The following is a 19,352-nucleotide window of genomic DNA, read 5'->3' on the forward strand; positions in this document are numbered from 1 at the left end:
GGTTCGATGGACTTCTCATGTGCTCTGGATGGCAGTCGTGAGTCAGTCAAGTGTCAAGTAAAGTCGGCGGAATAGCGCGAGCTCCGGTGTGGGGAGCAAACCTTTCCAGTTACAAATCATCGCCGAAGTCGCAACCACTACTTCGTATTATTATTATTATTAACTTTTATTTTACTAGGGTGTTTCCCACAGACCTATGGTCTTCTTACGGGAGCCCCTAGGAAGGTTATGCATGAGCTAATAAATGAGCGGTAATCGGTACAAGTACGAACAGTGGAAGGCAGCATATTCCACCGGTCAGCAGCGAGATAGCCAATCCGAGAAAAGCCAGCCGTACTCTGTGCTGGGGGTAATGCCAAAGAAAAAGACACCTGGGATCTCGTAGTGGCAGTGGTGTGAGAGCTACAGCAGCGGCTGGTAAAGATTTCTTGAAGCAAAGAGCTGCATGTTCCGCTATGGATGCACCGGAACAAAAGAATGAACAATTTCAAATTGACGCGCACCGAAATATGATAAAGGCTGTAAAGGCTAAGAATGTGTGAAGCACTGGTAAACTTATCAAAACCAAATACTATTCTGAGGGATCTATTGAACAAACGGACATACTTATCATAGTTCATAGAACTTAGGGAATGGATATAAGCGCTGCTTGCATACTCCAAGGTTGACTGAATGACACTTAAATAGAAGGTACGCCGAGCATGGTATGGCAGAAGATGGCGGGATAAGCGGTGCGCACCAAGTTTCCTGTTGACAGAGCCTACAAGGTTGTCTATTTGTGGGCCAAAAGTCAAGTTTTCGTGAAGTACAATACCCAAGTGGCGAGCAGACTGCGTGCGGGGAACATGGACACCATCAATGGTGACATAGGCAGACATCGGGACATCGGTGGTCTTGCGGTGGAGCAGTATGAACTTCGTTTTAGCCGGATTTAATTTCATTCGCTTTCCTTTCAGATAATCCGATAACTTTATAAGATCGCCGTTCAATTTGTCCACGACTTCTTCAGTAGTGTCACCAGCTGCATACATGTTAACGTCGTCAGCGAACTGAAGTACAGATGAGGCACTCACACATCCAGGAAGGCCTCTTACGTAAATGCTGAATAGCACTGGGCCCAACACAGACCCCTGCGGCACTCCTTGGCTGCACGATGCACGAATCAGATTGTCCGGCGCTATGAGCTGCTGTGTCCTGTCACTCAGGTAATCTTTGAACCATGCCAAAGCCGCATCACCAACTCCACAATTAAAAAGTTCGTTCAGTAGCAGCTGATGGTTGACGCTGTCGAACGCCTTCCTCACATCTGCGAGAACGACGCCAACGACCTTCTTCGAATCGAGATCCCTTTGCCAGCTGTCGATCGCAACAGCCAGAGCCTCTTCACATGAGTGATGCCGTCTGTACGCAAATTGTTGTGGCGGGATGATGGTGGGGTTCTCCAGTAGGAGGTGAGTAAGCTGGCGATATACATGCTTCTAGAGGACCTTACTAGCAATGGGCAAGAGAGAGACGGGTCGGAAGTTTCGCGGCTCTGAGCGGTTTCCGCCTTTGAAAAGGGCTCTGACGGATGCGTGTTTGAACAAAGCTGGAAACTTGCTCTCCTCAATGGATGCCTTGAAAATTGCACACAGTGAGCCTGCTAGAACTTCATGGCAATTCTTAAACAGGATCGAGGGTATTCTGTCCGGCCCCGGAGCCTTGTGCACGTTCAGAGTGCGAAGAATCTTCAAGATGTTGGTGACTGTAGGCTGCGGTATGGATAACATTGACGGCTGGCGATGTGGACCGAATGGACAGAGAAGTAGCAACCTATCAGGATCAGTGACAATTTGTTGGAAAACCTGTGAGACTCCTTTGTGGTCGATTCCTTCGCCACTGTCCTTAGCCTTTCTGCGGAGCAATGCATTCATCAGGACCCATTGGTTCCGGGGCTATTACTTCACCGACATAAATTCATTCTGGTAATACCTGGAGCGGAGACGTCTGTTCAATAGCGTTCCTTCCCGCCGCACCCGACGGTATTCTTCTAAAAGGGCAGGATCGTTTGATCCTTTCTTTCTGACTCGACGGTGGAGGTACTGTCGCCGTGCAAGAAGAGACCTAAGTTCTCGAGTAATCCATGGCTTTGGCGATCGTTTAATCAGTTGAATGTTTTTCACTACATGTGGATCTAGCTCGTCCAGGACATCATTAATGCTGCCATGCCATTTGTCTGCAAGGTCATCAACAGTAGTGTCAGCGGTGATTTTGTTTCCAGTCTCCGTGAGGGCTGAACCAATTCTTTCTGACATCTCTTCAAAGTCAAGTGTGGAGAGAGGCTTCTTTCGAGTTCTGACACGGATATGTTGTGGTCTGTCCACCTGGCTTCCTATTTCAAGACAAGCCTTTACAGCAAAGCGATCACTAATGGGATCTGGGATGACATTCACATTAACAGCAGTGATATCGCTAGTAATGCAGATTACATCCAAACAAGACGTGGAACGGAATCTGGTTGGCTCAGCCACTACATTACGAACATTGTGGGCAGCACACATATCTCTGAAGTGGGAAGGAAGTGGATCGGATAAACAGTCTACATTTAGATCTCCTAGAATGCATAGCGAACCATGCTTGATTTGGCGAGTCACATCATCAATATAGCTAGTAAACTGTTCCCAGAATCCTACTCTTGACGACGGGGGTCGGTACACACAAACTATAGGCAGGCACCACGTGATGCGTCCGGGTCTGCGGAACTCTAGTACCACACTCGCTGCCTCAAGCTCGCTATCATGTGGGCTTAAGTGAACGAAACCCATCCGTATTGTTCTTCGAACATACAGCAGTACACCACCTCCTCCCTTTCCTCCACATCTGTCCCGTCGAATGAGTTCAAAACCAGGCCGTGAAATCGTCGAGTCCGAGATCGACGCATCCAGCCAAGTTTCAGTAATGCATAAAATGTCCAATGTATGTGTAACGATTAAGTCATGTATATATAAAAGCTTGTTCCTAATGCTGCATATATTAAAGGGGAAGTTAAGGCAAAAATTAAAATTTCACCAGTTGTAGTCTTCGGGGTGCTGAGTCGAATGGTCTTGGTCCGAGAAAGCTGAGACGCTCCCTTCCTACTTGAATCCCAATCGAACTCGCGCACTTCCACCGAAACTGGGTGACTGCGCCCTACGAGATGGGGATTTGTATGCAAAATGTCACTAAAAGCGCCATTTCCTTCTTATAAAAGCACGGATGACCGCGATTGGCCCATATGTTGTAGTCTTTTGGACGCTGAGTCGACTGGTTTCGGTCCGAAAAGGCTGCGATGCAGCGTTCGCCCCTAATTCCCAATCGAACATGGTTGAACAAGCGGTCACGTGCTCCTGCGTACACCAGTCAGCTGGTCACCGTGCCTGCAGGGTACAACTTACAGCCTGTTTTGACCTTTTTTGGGTGCAGTCCTGTCACTCGAGTTGAACCTTGGTGTGAAAGTTGTCGCCTGCTGGCGTGGTGACCAGGTGATTTTGGCACCCAGGAGCACGTGACCGCTTCTTCAACCATGTTCGATTGGGAATAAAGGAGGAACGCTGCATCGCAGCCTTTTCGGACCGAAACCAGTCGACTCAGCGTCCAAAAGACTACAACATATGGGCCAATCGCGGTCATCCGTGCTTTTATAAGAAGGAAATGGCGCTTTTAGTGACATTTTGCATACAAATCCCCATCTCGTAGGGCGCAGTCACCCAGTTTCGGTGGAAGTGCGCGAGTTCGATTGGGATTCAAGTAGGAAGGGAGCGTCTCAGCTTTCTCGGACCAAGACCATTCGACTCAGCACCCCGAAGACTACAACTGGTGAAATTTTGATTTTTGCCTTAACTTCCCCTTTAATGTGGCAGATATTGAGAGACATGCACGTAGATCTACATGTACGTACCGGAACGACGGATGCTTCCTTGCTGCAAGGCTCAGTTCTTCTTCAGTGTTCGTCGCACAGAAAACAGGACAGTGCTGCGTAGATCTACCCCTCCGCCTTTCCGGTGCTTTCCAAGATCATCTTCAGTCGTTTTGCATACCATGAGTGAGACCATGAGTGAGAATGAAGAAGTAGACCTTGCTACAATGTCATATGACAATATCCGTGACCTTGCAAGATCCAAGAAGGTGCTCCAAGAAGGTCAATCGAAGCTGAGCCGACAAGAACTTGTGGCGATCCTGCGGACTAATGGAATCGGGACCAACGCAAGCTCTGCCCCAGTAAGTTGTGCTAGCTGTATTTCACTGCATGACTCCCTAGCAAACTTTACAAAGGCCCTTGAAGGCATGGTTATGAAGATGGCTGGTTTCATGGAGATGAAGTCCACCATCGAGCACATCCAGCAGGAAATTGCAACGATGAAAAACGAAGGGCAGCAGGAGGGCGCGAAGACGCAAAGCACAGCTAACGTTAGGAACCGTCAGTACGCTACCGTAGCGCAGTCTGCTCCAGCCCCAGCCTGTGAACCCAAACCGTACTCCCACAAACATGTACAGCATCAGTCTATGCAAACTGCCACCGACACCCAGCAGACCAAGCAAACCGACAAACCCGCTCGTATGAGTACTGGCAGCACTGAAGATTCGAACTCGTCCTGGCAAACCCAAGGTCCACGACGCCCAAACCGCCCACGTGCATCAGGTGGGTCATCTTCACATCCCGGCACGAGTGCTACTGGCAGTACTGAACTACATGTACGTTCATCTGTCACATCGAAGTATGTGAAGGAGGTGACTGTAACAGCAGCCCCAGGTGTTCTAAGTGGAGTAGAACGCAAACGCCTTGCAGTGCTGCATGTAGGAAATGTTGAAGTTGGCTGTGAGGCGCAATCTATTGTCAGGTACTGTGCAGATCGTAACATTGACATCATCCGCTGTTCAATTGCCACAAATCGTTATTTCGGCACAGCATACGCAAAAGTTACCATTCCGGCTGATGTCATCAACACCGTACTCACGCCTGCGTTTTGGCCTGCCACCATCGGCCACACAGTCAGAAAGTGGCGCTTCCATGACGAGGCGTCCATGCCGACGAAGGAACAAAGTACTGAAGATTAACCATGGCTAGTAGTAGTAAAATGAACCCAGGCGCAACCCCGTTCTACCCTGGATGTATACGGACACTGTCCCTGAATATTTGCAGTCTACGTAATAAACTTACTGACTTGTCCCAATTGATATCGGACACAAAAACTGACATTGCTGCTGTATGTGAAACGTGGCTTAACAACTCCGTTCCGTCGATGGAGATGTCAATCGCAAACTATACTTTATTTCGGCTTGACAGGCGCGACAAACCCGGAGGTGGTGTATGTTTGTATGTTAATAACTCACTGTTTAGTCACCTACGTCCCGACTTAACAGCCGATGGCGTTGAATGCATTTGGGTAGAGATCAAAGCTCACCCACAACCTCTTCTTGTCGGGTGTATTTACCGCCCACCGAGTCAGTCACTAGCTTACTGGCAGACTTTCGAGGCCATGTTACACAAGGCATCGGGAGAAGCCAAGAATATTCTGCTTTGTGGTGACTTTAATGTTGATCTGGTCAGTCAATCTCCCACATCCCAGCATGCTTCCTTGCATGACATCACAACCAGCTTAGGCCTGCATCAACTTGTAAAATCTCCAACACGCATAACGCTGCAAGGGAGCTGCACTCTATTAGATCATGTCTATAGTACAGCTCAAATCATATCCCCGCCTGATGTGTGTCCAGTTCCGTTCAGCGACCACTGTGCTATTGCAACCAAGATTTGTGTTAAACCAGTGCCGTCAGCATTGCCTTCTCAGCGACTTTATCGAAACTTCAAGAGAATGGACTTGGCATCACTTCGTATGGATATATCTTGCGCCAACCTCTGTGAACTTCGTGGGTCCTGCGATGACATGTGGCAACAGTGGCTGACTAAGGTTGTGCCCATTCTTGATGCACATGCTCCATTGCGCCACGCGTCTTCCCGACCAAGACAGCATTCACCATGGGTCAATGAACATTTGTTCCTGTTGATACGACGACGTAACCACGCTCATCGGAAATGGCTGCAATCTAAGTGCCAGACTGATTACGATGCGTTTAAAGAAGCCAGGCGTATCGTGACTCGTATGAACCGTGAATTGAAGACGAATTTTTTTCAGTCTAAGTTCACCAGTGTTCAAGGTAATCCCAGGAAAACGTGGAAGGTTTTGAACGAGTTATCCGGAAGACAACGTGTTCAATCCGTTCCACAATGCTCTGCAAGCAACATTGGGTGTGTATTTGCTGATGTTGTCAGTGATCAACAACGAGCACCTGAACTGTGTCTTCCACAGGGCCCAGTGGGACCTAAAGGTTTTACATCCTTCAGTTCGGTGTCAATAGGTTGTGTGCGTAAACTGTTGGGTTCCTTGGACACCAGCAAAGCGACAGGCAGTGATGGAATACCCGCATTTCTTCTGAAGTCCTGCGCTGATTTGCTAGCTCCCTCCTTAACATTGATATTTAATGCATCTCTTGCTGTTGGTTCTGTGCCGGACGGCCTGAAGTTGGCACATGTCACGCCGGTATTCAAGGCTGGAAATCCTCAAGATCCGGGAAATTATCGCCCTGTGTCTCTCCTGCCAATTGTGTCGAAGCTGTTAGAACGAATTGTCCATAGACAACTATCCTCATTTCTGGACAAGGAGAATTTGTACCCTCCCTGTCAGTTTGGCTTTAGACGTCAACATTCAACGGAAGACGCTCTAGTTTTCGTCACGGACACGTTTGTTCGCGCTCGCGATGCCGGACAAATTACTGGTGCTGTGCTCGTGGATATGTCCAAAGCATTTGACAAGGTCAGGCACCAAGTGCTCATTAATGATTTGTTTGAGCTTGGCATATCTGGTTCAGCATTAGTTTGGTTTGCCGACTATTTGTCCAATCGTCGCCAAATAGTGCACATTGCTGAGAACTATAGCCCTCCTTTCCCCTGCATGTGTGGCGTTCCCCAGGGCTCTGTTCTTGGTCCGCTGCTTTTTGTACTCTATGTTCGTTCGATCCAGTCCATTGTCTCCGAGTTTTGTGTGAAAGTTATTCAATTTGCTGACGATATTCTATTGTATGTTTGCGGTACGCAGAAGAATGCGCTTAGCAACTCCCTGTCTGCAGCTGTCTCAGCCATTAGTACCTGGCTGTCAAACCGCAATTTAATTCTAAATGCTCGGAAGACACAAGTGCTCTTCCTGTCTACACCACATATTACTGACCACCAATTTGCAGTCTACTGCCATGGAGTGCAGCTCAAGCAGGTGACATGTGCAAAGTACCTTGGAATACATTTGGACCAGGATCTTTCTTGGAGCACTCAAGTTGATTCTATGGTCTCCAAACTAGCCAGTAAAATTGGTATTCTGTTCCGAAATCGACACAATATTCCGCTGACTTGCCGAGAAACCTTCGTAAAGTGCCTAGTGTTGCCAGATTTTCTATATGCATCAAATTGTTTTTCTGCTGGCCTTTCCTTAACCCAGTTAGGTAGGCTTGAACGAATGCTAAAGCGAGCTTTGCGTTCAGTGTACGATACTGGTTTTTGTAGCCCATCAAGCCCTTTATTTGCGAGACTTGGTCTAGATCGTTTGGCAACCATGTATTGCAAGAAATTACTGTATCTGACGTGGCGCTGTTTGGAAGGCCGCTGTAGTGTCACATTAAGTCAAATGTTCGAGCGTTTAAATAATGGTCTTGCAACGCGCAGCCTTGTATCACGCACTCTTAAGTTGCCCATGCTCAGAACTGCCTTTGCCCGTCATGGCGCTTCCTTCCAATGTGCTAAGCTGTGGAATGATTTGCACCCTCTAGCTCGCTGTGTGGATAACTCCGCCCGTTTTAAGAAACTGTTACCCCAATGCCTTGCTTTTTCACGCTAGTAATTATGACTTTCAGCTATGCAAAATGCGAACATGATCACCTATCCAATACCGGTAGTCTATTATTATATTAATTATTCATATCTTTTTGCATCTTTCCCTCGAGTGGGTCTATTGTTATTAGGCAATTGTCTGTTATAGTCACCACTATAAATAAAAATCCAATCCAATCGTCATCGTCAGGCAGGGCTGATGTACACCTTGAATTGGGCAAAGCGCGCACGCGACAGCTGTTCACTGTGTCCGGGCCCGCCGTGTCCGCTGCCAAACCACCGTCGCACCCCTACGCAGATCGCGATAAGACCTGAGCGATCTCCTCATCGGTCATTGCTTTCCCCTTCAGCATGATAGTATACCTAGGAAGCGTACAGCGAAGGTTGTGCTCCCTGAGCTTACGGAACGTAGGCCACACATCGTTGCGTTTACTCTGCTCATCACGGGTAAGATCATGTGCAACGTAAACCTGTGTGTCGCCAAGCGCTGCCTGATGTTTATTGCGCATCAGGTGATCTTTGCCTGCTCTTGACAGTCGGACGCGAACCAGGCGGGGTTTGTTCGGTCGTGATGACTCATTGGCCGTAGATCTACGATCTCTCGGTTTGCCCAGTCTCTCTGCGCTGAGCACATCCTGAAGGTTGAGCCCATTTGGGATCAGTCCGTGTACTGTCTGCACCAGCTGGGAAGATGTTTCCGCAACATTTTCTGGCACGCATCGCAGAATGACGTTATCCGCGCGAGCCACACGCTCAGCCTGCTCCTGAATGCAAGAATGTGCCAAATTTGGTGTCGACTGTGCAATGACGTCCCCAAGTCTAGCAGACAGCTTGGCAACATCCTTCTTGATGCCGGAAATGGCGGATTCCCCGCCAGACGACATTCCACCAGTCAATGAGGTCCCTGAAACACACCGTACCGGGAAACTTCACTTGCCAGTTTCTTGTTTGAGGTGCGGAGCTCTTTTAATTCTCGCTCAGCATTGGCAAGACGATCCTCGACACTGGACAGGCGCTTGTCAAACGCTGTCAGTAGTTGCTTCGTGGTGGTCGCCATGTCCTCCCGAAACTCCTTGGCAAACGTTGTTAGAAAATGCATCACTTTGTCCAAAGGGACTGCCGGCTGAGGGTGTAGGTATGGCAGATTTGTCGGGCAGGCGAGCAGTTTTCGTCACGGCAATTGGCCGTACTGTGACCGTGTCGCTCGAAAGCTGGTCCTCCATTAATAAACTTTCGGTCGGGCTCGCTGCTTTGGCTTTACGACCAGCTGCTCGTCCCATGTCCTGCATGGGTGTTCCTGGTATGACGTCTGGACTACACGGACTTTTAGGAGATCCTACCCTCCCACGACCAGCATGGGGTGGTGAGGTTACTCGCTTCAGAAAACTCTTAACTGCACTCGACATGTTTACTTTTCACTGGTTCCACTGGCAACATTTGGACGTAGCTGGTCTAGAAGTGACTAATATTATTATCTTCTTATCATACCCTGGTTTCTCATCATTGTGTTGTTTTGCCCGTAAAGGAGGTTGTTCAATTGAGAGGAGAAAAAGCACAAACAAAAAACATACTTAACTCGGATGGTGATTTTGTCGCATTCGCTGATTGTATCAGATATGGTTACGTTGGTGGACAGTTAGTCATAACTCGTAACATTTTGTCCTTCTTCTTTTCACAAAAAACATACTCGTACACTATGCTGCACATTTGACCAATCCGTTAAAATATAAAATATCGCTGGCTACAAGCGAGGGTCCCTGGCTCGAGTCCTGGTGGTGACGGGCAATTTTTTCTTCAGAACTTTCCCGTTTGTCTCTTTCCCTCAAACCAGTTAATATTATTATTATTATTATTACATTTTTGATAGGGCAATCCCCACAGGCCTAAGGCCTTCTTACAGGGTACCCTAAATGTGCCAATACAAGGTAACGGAAGCGAGAAACAGATGTGCAAAGGCGAATGTCAGCAGGTAGAGAGTTCCAACGATCTGAGCCTAGAAAACTAAGAGAAAAAAGACCATTTATTTATGTACATTTATGTACTCTTGATAATATCCACCATGTACCAGTCAATCAATAAACTAAAATCGACTAAAACCTGTTGGGTTGGTACCAGTCTTGCAACCATCTGAGCTGCATGAGACGTATTGGGTCCAGCCAGCCCCGGTTGGGATCCTCTGTATTTTAGAGGAAACGTCTGGAACTACTCGATGTGTACGGGAGATCCTCCATTGCGTCCAGTATTATGCTCGCTGTATGTGTGCGTACTGTATGCTGGTCTCTCGGCCGTTAACACTACTCGATTTGTACGGGAGATCCTCCATTTCGTCGACGCGTCCTATATTATGCTCGCTGGACAATTATGTTCGTCCTTCTTGATATTTGTACTTTGTACTGTTGAGGCAACGAACTGAAATAATAAAAACCAAACCAAAAACAAAATGTGTGCGTACTGTGTGATGGTCTCTGGGTCGTTATCACTACTCGTTTTGTACGGGATAATTCTATTTTTACGCATCAGTGAGGCTGTGAGTCTGTGACGTAGAACAGTTGCGAACAATGCAAGCCATTGATGTCGATAGACAAGATGTATGGCGTGCCATGGCGTTGCATGACCGTGTTGTTGATATCTGTGTCAGCCTGCATGCTCACATTGGTCCCCTTATTCAGTGCTGCATGCTCCTCTCCACTCAGTTGCATATTCTCTTTCGTTGTTTTTCCTTCCCGTGCGACATTTTTGTTTGTTTTTTGGATATTTTATTGGAATTCGCAAATCCGAACGAGCAGAAATGCTCATTGACAAGCCGGCGAATATGCTCAACGCCGTTTTGCTAGCTCCCTTCGCAGCGATGTTGTTGGGCATTCTTGGACCAGGACTTACACTCGAAAGAGTCCTTTTCTCTTGCAAATAATATTTCCATCGACGAAAATAATTGACCAACCGGTTTTGATACTTCGGCTGGTCCGCAGTTCCGGCTCTGCAAGTCTTCAATTTTCCACCCCGCTGCCATCCCAATTTTGGAGGAATAGCGCCTTCTATGGGCGACTCCATTCGATATGTTTGGCAAACCCCTTCACGCTTCAATCATATACTGCTCTCTGGTTCGAATGGACTTGTTCCGTTCACGGCTGTTTCAGCCAGCGATTTTTGGCCATCTAACATGGCGGGGGGCACCCGCTGATTTTTGCAAAAAATCAAAGATTAATCATTTTTACGTTGATATTAAGGTGAGTTGCTATCATTCTTCCGCGATTTACTGCCGCTAGCCCCACATTTTTGAAACTAAATCCGCGGGAGTGGAAAGCTGACGCGCAAAGCAACATTTTGGTACCAAACATTCCTTGATCGGACGAAGGAGAAGGAAGTTGCTTTCTTTTTTGGCGCAGTGGAATTATAGACTGAAATTGCTGTCAGTATATTATTAGCTACCTTCATCACGCTCGTGGTACGTCTTCTGGAGTTATTCAGTCACCACTCGAGGTTTTCCTCGCATCCTCGGGTAGTTGTCCGTTATATTTTCGCGAGTTCTTTTGAATACGATGGTGAACTCAAAAATACGATGGGCCTTTACTTTTCTCTGTTTCCAGTGGGAGATATGCACATCTGCGACGCATCGCACGACATGGAGCACCATGCAGCGCATTTACAGCGTCTATGCCGTGTAGGAGGCGCAAAATTTACTGCGTGCTCCCAACAGACGAGATATCCAGTGTCTGACTACACTGAAACGATGAAAAACGTATTCAGTATTGATGTTTGTAATGACGACCCTACCATACACCCAACATATATCTGTGCTCTTTGCCAAAGAGTGCTGAAGAGATCACAGAGCACAGAAAAGTTCAATCCCAGTGGCGATGGTTGTGGACAAGGGGTAACAATTAGTTGGAAAAGACATGAACCTGTGAATTGCAGAGTCTGCACCAAGTTTCAAGAAAAATCGAAGGGTGGCCGACCAAGCAAACAGATAAAAACAGCAAGCGGAGCGGCAAAAATGACATCAAGCAGTAGCAGTGCATGTGCATCTAGCAATAGCATGGATATACCTGAAAGTGAGGTGCATGACATATCTGCACCTGATTATGAAGCAGAGTACAATTTGACCATGTCAAGATTTGCCGACAGCAGTGCAGCAGCCACAGTACAATGCATGATCTGCCGCAGCACGTCGAGCGTCACCATGCTGTTCTAGAGTATTTTGCACGAAATGCATATGCCAAACATTAACCAACGGTGCGCAGTGTCCAGCCTGCCATCATACCCTGTGTGCTTCAGAACTGGCAAAGCCAAGCGACCTGTTCTGTCAACTGCTTGCGAACTGGTCCGTCCACTGTGGATCAAACTCGGTGGTGATCACGGCGGAGGATCTTTCAAGTTCGTCCTGCAGATCGCGAATGTGCAGCGGCCGAATTCACTCCTCAACACTATCCCGATTTGCATCTTCGAGGCACAAGACACGCCATCGAACCTTGAAACCGCGCCAGGAGTCTATCGTGACGAGGTCAGAGATCTGCAAACAACAGCAACATGGAAGAACAAGTCGTTCAAGTTGTTTTTCTTTGGCGACTACGAATATCAAACGAAAGCATATGGTTTGTCGGGGTCCAGTGGCACCCGACCATGCTTACACTGTCTATGTCAGAAGAATGATATTGACATTCCACCAGCCCTAAACCCAGATGCCGATTCTACCAGCAGAACACTAGAAACTCTGTACAACGATTTCACTGGATTCACGAACAGTGGCTCAAATCTAAAGAATGCAAAGAACTACAGCATACGTCCAGTGATCTTACCTATTCCCGAGGAGAATGTTGTAATCCCGGCTCTTCATCTGGATCTGGGTATTTTCCCATGGATGCTGACTGCTTTTCAGGCTGAGCTCAAAGCACTCGACATTGAGCTTGCCAGTAGAACAGCTACTGCAGACACCGCCGTTCCTGCCGCCGTTGCTACTACAGCAGACACCGCCGCTGTTTCTGCTGCCACTGCCGTCCATGCCGTCGTTCCTGCTGCCACTGCCGTCCCTGCAGTCGTTCCTGCAGCCGTCCCTGCAGTCGTTCCTGCTGCCGTCCCTGCAGCCGTTCCTGCAGTCGTTCCTGCTGCCACTGCCGTCCCTGCAGCCGTTCCTGCTGCCACTGCCGTCCCTGCAGCTGTTCCTGCAGCCATTGTCGCTCCTGCAGGCGTTCCTGCTGCCACTGTCATCCTTGCAGCCATTGCTGCTACAGCAGTAGCTGGTGATGCTGGAAGCTTTGAAAAGCTTTTGTCACTGCATGCGGAAGCCAGCAAAACGGATGAGGAGATTTCTGCAGTTACCCAACAACTACATTTAGTGCAGCAGCAAGTCCAGTACATTGTTCTCTTTTCTCAGCTTGATACATGCTGCCACAGTGGAGAGCGTGACACAACACCTACAAGACCAGTGGAAGAATGGTGATGCACGCCGCACTGCATTGCTTGCGCGGAGACAGTCACTCACCGACCAAATGGCCGCAATAAAACAGAACAAAAAGTGTGAGGGGCCATGTTGAGCAAGCATCGAGCCAGTTTTCCAGCGCAATGGAATCGATAGGCAAGCATACCATGGAGGTGCTTTTGTGGGCAACCATGTGCACATAGCTCTTCAGCCAGCAGTGACAACTGAAATAACCACAGCACATTTATCTGCAGTAGCTTCTCGTGCGCCACTGCTGCTCCCAGAGGCAAATCGAATTCATGAGGATTACCAGCGCCTTATGTCCCTGTATGGCGAGTGCACTGCTCTCTTCAGCCACTGCAGGCCTATGGACGAGGCCACCATATCCAAGCTAGAAGGCTTGGTGGAAACATTTATGGCTGCATGCCGAGATAGGGTCGTCAGCAAGAAGCTCGGCCACATCACGCCGAAATTGCACATGTTGGAGGTGCATGTCGTGCCGTCCATCCGGCGGCGAGGCGTTGGTCTTGGTCTCCTCGCAGAGCAAGGGAGTGAGAGCATTCACGCCCGCTTCAACGAGCTGAGGAGACACCACGAGGCCATCCGCAATCCCTTGGAGAGCCTCAAGTCTGTTGCACAGACGCATTTGATTGCAACTCTCCCACAACACGAGTCGCTCCGTCCAGTGAGCAGGAAGAGGAAATCCTCGCAGTAAAGTTAGTGTTCCTCTGCATCTTGTTTGCTGGCCTATCTGAAATTCTCGGCCTTCCATCTCGTTTGAGCTCTTTTAGCTTTCTCTCCTCTCAAAATAATTTTTTCCTTTCTTCTCATCTCAATATCTTTCCTCACCATAAATGGCATAATATTTTCGAGGCGATCGAGGACGCGTCTGACGCGCTTGTCAGCAAGTACAAAAATTCGGTTCGTCATGGTTTTGATGTGAAAATGTAATAATTCGCTCCGTATTATAAAATACCGTTGGGATTTGTCAAAAACGGCGCAAAAGCCGCCATATTGTTAGATGGCCAAGTGGGAACAGCCGTGCGTTGGTTCCACACAGCATGAGGTCAAGCCTATATAATACCCGAGTTCAAACATTGCACTCAGCTCCAATGGCTCGATTTGACACCGCTACACCTCTACTACAAGGCACTGGATTGAGTTCCCAAGAGATCAAATTGGGCCAAGCGTACGACAAACTGAAACCTCGTCGGTGACCGTGTGTACAATTGCGGACGTTTAGAGAGCCAAATGGGTAAAAAAATTGCGGAAAAACCACGATGTTGCGAATTCGCCCCGCTTTCTCGCCTTGCTCGAGGACCTCGCGCGATCGAGGAACCAAAGGGCGGGGCAGGCAGGCGTGCATGCAGTCTGGTGATGGGGAAGCCAATGGTTGGGAGGTAGTTTTGTTTGCCGAGTCCTTTGACCGTTCTACTGCAAGAACTAGTCTACAACGAATCTCAGAATGGAAGGAACTTCAGATTTTTCAGAGGAAGACGCTCTCCCCACACGCTCCGGCGAATCACCGACTCACACAGGCATCGGCAGCAGCCCGTCCGCCGACACATTCTCCCCCAATCTACCAGAAGCACGAACAGCAGTCTCCTCCCGCGTTGCTCGCGGTGAAAGTGTCACAAGCCCCTGTGAGGAGGACGAGGAGGAAGAGGAGGACAACGACGATGACGTTGATGAGAATGAAACCAGCAGTACCTCACTGTCCGAGACGTCCGGGCGAAAACTAATGGGACGCAAGAAATCCTCACTGCGTTTCATCACGCAACGCAAGAAGCGAAACGCAACCTTTCGGAAACGCAAACGCGGGCTTATGAAGAAGGTAAGGTTGAGGCAGCAGTAGGTCGTTTCGTAAGGTAGTGTGTATCCAATGTGTAACGCTTGGTCTGTCGTATATTGAATGCGATTCGACGGGACTTTTACTCTGCTATATCTGCACGGTGTTCGTGAAATCTGTGAGCTTTTCATCATCCCTTCACTGGCTTCGTTTCTGAATGTGTTTACTCATAGTCACCTTTATGAGCATTAGACGAGAGCAATGTTGGTTATTGCATAATAAATGTCTCTCAAAGGAGGCCAGCGACCCGATGAGGGTACCTGTAGCCAATTCGTTGCGGAGGTTTAGGGTTTGAAGTCCAAGGACGACGTAGATCCAAGACAATACATTCCTCTGCGGAATGCACCCGGGAGATCCTTTCTTGACGGATGTTCTATTTTGTATGGCAAAAAAAGTACCGTTCAGTTTCTGTAGGAAAGCGAGCTTACTGATGCACCTTCAAGCCCCGTGAGTTCTTCATTTTACTGACCAAACCGTACAGCGGTGTATTATAATACAAGGGGTCAAAAAAAGATTACGAATACTCATTTGCAAATGTAGCGACGCAGTGCTATTGTCTTTGTTCCGACGGTTCTCTCTCTCTCTTTCTTTCTTTCTCCCTCTTTCTTTCTCTCCCTCTCTCTCTCCCTCTCTCTCTCTCTCTCTCTCTCTCTCTCTCTCTCTCTCTCTCTCTCTCTCTCTCTCTCTCTCTCTCTCTCTCTCTCTCTCTCTCTCTCTCTCTCTCTCTCTCTCTCTCTCTCTCTCTCTCTCTCTCTCTCTCTCTCTCTCTCTCTCTCTCTCTCTCTCTCTCTCTCTCTCTCTCTCTCTCTCTCTCTCTCTCTCTCTCTCTCTCTCTCTCTCTCTCTCTCTCTCTCTCTCTCTCTCTCTCTCTCTCTCTCTCTCTCTCTCTCTCTCTCTCTCTCTCTCTCTCTCTCTCTCTCTCACACACACACACACACACACACACACATGCACAAAAAACACACACACAAAAAACACTGTATCTCAAAGCCCTATCTCTCCCCAGTTTAATAATCTGTTACCTATGTGCATTCTAATCGATGTTACTGCAGGGCTTTGAGCTCAGTAAACTCACCAGTGCCGAAGTACTTGTCATGGTGGCCTGGGACGACGGTGTGTTCTCCTACGGTACCAAGAAACTACGTCGCCTACTGACAGCGCCGCTCGGCAAAGAAATGGTCAGATGCTGCCTAAACGCACCACTGCCAGAAACAGCCGAAACCACAGACACCGACGAAGACGTTTGGACGGGCGAATGCATCGAGAAGATCGTCCTCTCTCCAGACATGCAGAACAACAGGAACGGACCAACACCGGTAAGTGATGACAGTCCCTCGCTGCAACCAGCGGGGTGGCAAGCAACTCGATCACTCAACTCTCCCAAAAATAATTTGATATCTAAGTGGATTTTGAACCAGTTGTATTAGGTGGTGTGCCTTGTGTCGCACTATCTGACTGTCTAATATCTCGTTACCTTGGTGGATTGTTAGTCGTAACTCGAAATAATAATTATGCACACTCATTACTCCAACACACCAGACAAGGCAATCATATTATAACTGTAAAGCAGTATAGACATGTGTGTGTGTGTGTGTGTGTGTGTGTGTGTGTGTGTGTGTGTGTGTGTGCGTGTGTGTGTGTGTGTGTCACTGTGTTGGTGTGCTTATGTGTGTGTACATGTGTGTGTGCACGTGGCCATGTGTGTGGGTGTACATGTGTGTGCATGCATGTGCGTCAGTGTGCATGTGTGTGTGCGCGCGCGCGCGTGCCGGTGTTTATGGATATTGGTGAGCGTGTTTGTATTGATATCGGTGTCTGTTTCTGGCCATGTGTGGGTATGGGTGTGTGTATGTGTGTGTGTGTTTGTCTGTATCTGGCTGTTGGTATAGGTGGGTGTGGGTGTACATGTGTGTGCATGCATGTGCGTCAGTGTGCGTGTGTGTGTGTGCGCGCGCGCACGCGTGCCGGTGTTTATGGATATTGGTGAGCGTGTTTGTATTGATATCTGTGTCTGTTTCTGGGCGTGTGTGGGTATGGGTGTGTGTATGTGTGTGTGTGTGTGTGTGTGTGTGTCTGTATCTGGCTGTTGGTGTGCGTGTGCGTGCGTGCATGCAAATGGGTGCTTTTTGCGTGAATGTGTGTCTTTACAGCCTCTATCGACTTTGACGGCATCTTCGCAGGCAACCGACCCCGTGTTCCGACATCCACCATCCGGAGCACTGCGCGACGCCATGGCCGCAGCGGGGAAAACCCCACCCGCGCATCCAGCCCTGTATGGGGCAAGCCCGCACATGTTTCGCCCGGACCTGGCCTCGCGCGCCGACCTGTACCGTGCCGCGCAGCTACAGGGCAATCCAAACGTGAACATGGCCAGCTCCATGCCACCGACGACAAGACCTGACGCCCGGAACACGTTCTCGCCGTGCCACGCCATTCCACAAGCGCCGTCCCCTCAGATCCCGGTCATGAAACAGGAACAGGGTGTGGCGCCACTGGCACCAAAGCAGAGCATGCAGCAGCCAGGCCTGAGCCCGTTTGTGCCGGAATTCCAAGCGCCGCTCAACATGAGCCCGGGCGCCAGCAAGGACCTCATGGCACACCAGATTAACCAGTATCTGGCCGCCGAGGGTCGCGCAGGCTACCTCCGCTCGATGCAGCAGGCGCCGGACCTCGGCCTCATGTCTGACCTGCCCGGCTTTGCCGGCGCCGCGAGTGTGGTTGCCCCCGGCAACGGCCACGGCAGCATTGCCAGCAGGGGCAGCAGTAGCAGCTGCAGCAGCACAGGTAGTGTTGTGGCCTCGGCCGACCTGACGCAAAGTGCCTTTCTGAGCATGCAGTCGCGCTCTGGAGTAGTCAGTGGTGCATGCCCAGATGACTTCTATCAGCGCGCGGATGCGATTCCGCCGCTGCCCAATTGGTATAATTCCTGTGATCCCGGCAATTGGAATCCTTCGCCAACCTTTCTGTAAAGTATCTTTCCTTTAGATCTGACAGTCAACTCTGATTACCAGGCAGCTCCTGGAACAGATACAACCCTCCACTTTTGTTTTTCACCACACTGTCTCTTTTTCTCTTTATTTCTCTTTTCTCTTTCTCTCTCTCTCTTCCCTCACCACTCACTCACTCACTCGCTCTCTAGTGCCTATCTTTCTTCTTCCTTTCACTCTCTTTCTTTTCTCAAGCCACAATGTGTCATTACCACCTGATCAGCATTCATTACTCCACACTCCACACTCCATATTTGGAGCAATCATCCATACCACCACTGCATGCATATTTCTCTCTTTATTCTCTCCCTCCCTTTCCCTCTCTCTCACTCACTCTCTCTCTCTCTCTCTATCTCTCTCCCTCTCTCTCTCTCTCTCTCTCTCTCTCTCTCTCTCTCTCTCTCTCTCTCTCTCTCTCTCTCTCGCTCTTGATCTCGCTCTCTCTCTTTCTCTTTCTCTCTCTGTATTCTCTCTTTATTCTCTCTTCGTTCTCTCTCTATTCTCTATTTATCCATCTATCGGATTTCATCGCTCTCCTCTCCTCTCACTCTCACTTTCTCTAACCTTCTATCTGTCTCCTTATTCTTTCTCTCTATCCATCTATCTATCTATCTATCTATCGGATTTTACCTCTCTTCTCTTTCTTTCTCTCTTTCCTTCTCTCTCTCTCTCTCTCTCTCTCTCTCTCTCTCTCTCTCTCTCTCTCTCTCTCTCTCTCTCTCTCTCTCTCTCTCTCTCTCTCTCTCTCTCTCTCTCTCTCTCTCCTTCTCTCTCTCTCTCTCTCTCTCTCTCTCTCTCTCTCTCTCTCTCTCTCTCTCTCTCTCTCTCTCTCTCTCTCTCTCTCTCTCACTTTCTCTCTTTCTGTCTCTCCCCCCCCCCCCCCCCCACCCCGCACAGACATTCTTTTTTCAATACCACCAGATCTGCATATGTGCCTCCACGCCCCAGACTAGGAACAATTACGGGTAGTATTCATACCCTGTCCCGCATGATCTCTCTACAAACACGCCGCACGTGCATACAACGTGTGCATAGAATTTCTGAGGCTTTTAGATTTCCTCTTCTCAACCAACTATTTCGGTTGTTTTACCACCTCTCTTACTTGTGCTTCTAATTAGCTGAGTTTTCATACAGTATTATTGCCATTCTTTTAGGTAATACATCGAATCATCACTTCTACCACGGTTTTGCAGATGTTGATAGGTG

At 48.7% G+C, this 19,352-nt stretch overlaps 1 protein-coding gene across 2 annotated transcripts; it reads left to right on the forward strand.

The window, feature by feature from the left end:
* Positions 1 to 14,667: 14,667 nt before the first annotated feature.
* Positions 14,668 to 19,325, forward strand: LOC135824898 (uncharacterized). Of its 2 annotated transcripts, XM_065337644.1 has the most exons (4): positions 14,668 to 15,144; positions 16,212 to 16,475; positions 17,310 to 17,696; positions 17,820 to 19,325. In XM_065337644.1, exons 1-4 carry the CDS (start codon positions 14,776 to 14,778, stop codon positions 18,126 to 18,128), a joined length of 1,329 nt encoding a protein of 442 aa, XP_065193716.1. In that variant the 5' UTR covers positions 14,668 to 14,775; the 3' UTR covers positions 18,129 to 19,325. The 2 variants fall into 2 exon arrangements, with proteins under 2 accessions (XP_065193716.1, XP_065193715.1); XM_065337643.1 differs by having other exon boundaries at positions 17,310 to 19,325.
* The last annotated feature ends 27 nt before the right edge of the window (positions 19,326 to 19,352 follow it).

The sequence above is a fragment of the Sycon ciliatum genome, chromosome 9 (assembly GCF_964019385.1).
Source record: "Sycon ciliatum chromosome 9, ocSycCili1.1, whole genome shotgun sequence".
In the NCBI taxonomy this organism is placed as follows: Eukaryota; Metazoa; Porifera; class Calcarea; order Leucosolenida; family Sycettidae; genus Sycon; species Sycon ciliatum.

Excerpts from the sequence above, each read along its gene's own strand:
- LOC135824898 (XM_065337643.1), top strand. The coding sequence starts at position 14,776 with ATGGAAGGAACTTCAGATTTTTCAGAGGAAGACGCTCTCCCCACACGC. Across the intron at positions 15,145-16,211 it reads AACGCGGGCTTATGAAGAAG|GGCTTTGAGCTCAGTAAACT; the intron begins GTAAGGTTGAGG and ends ATGTTACTGCAG. Across the intron at positions 16,476-17,309 it reads ACAGGAACGGACCAACACCG|CCTCTATCGACTTTGACGGC; the intron begins GTAAGTGATGAC and ends GTGTCTTTACAG.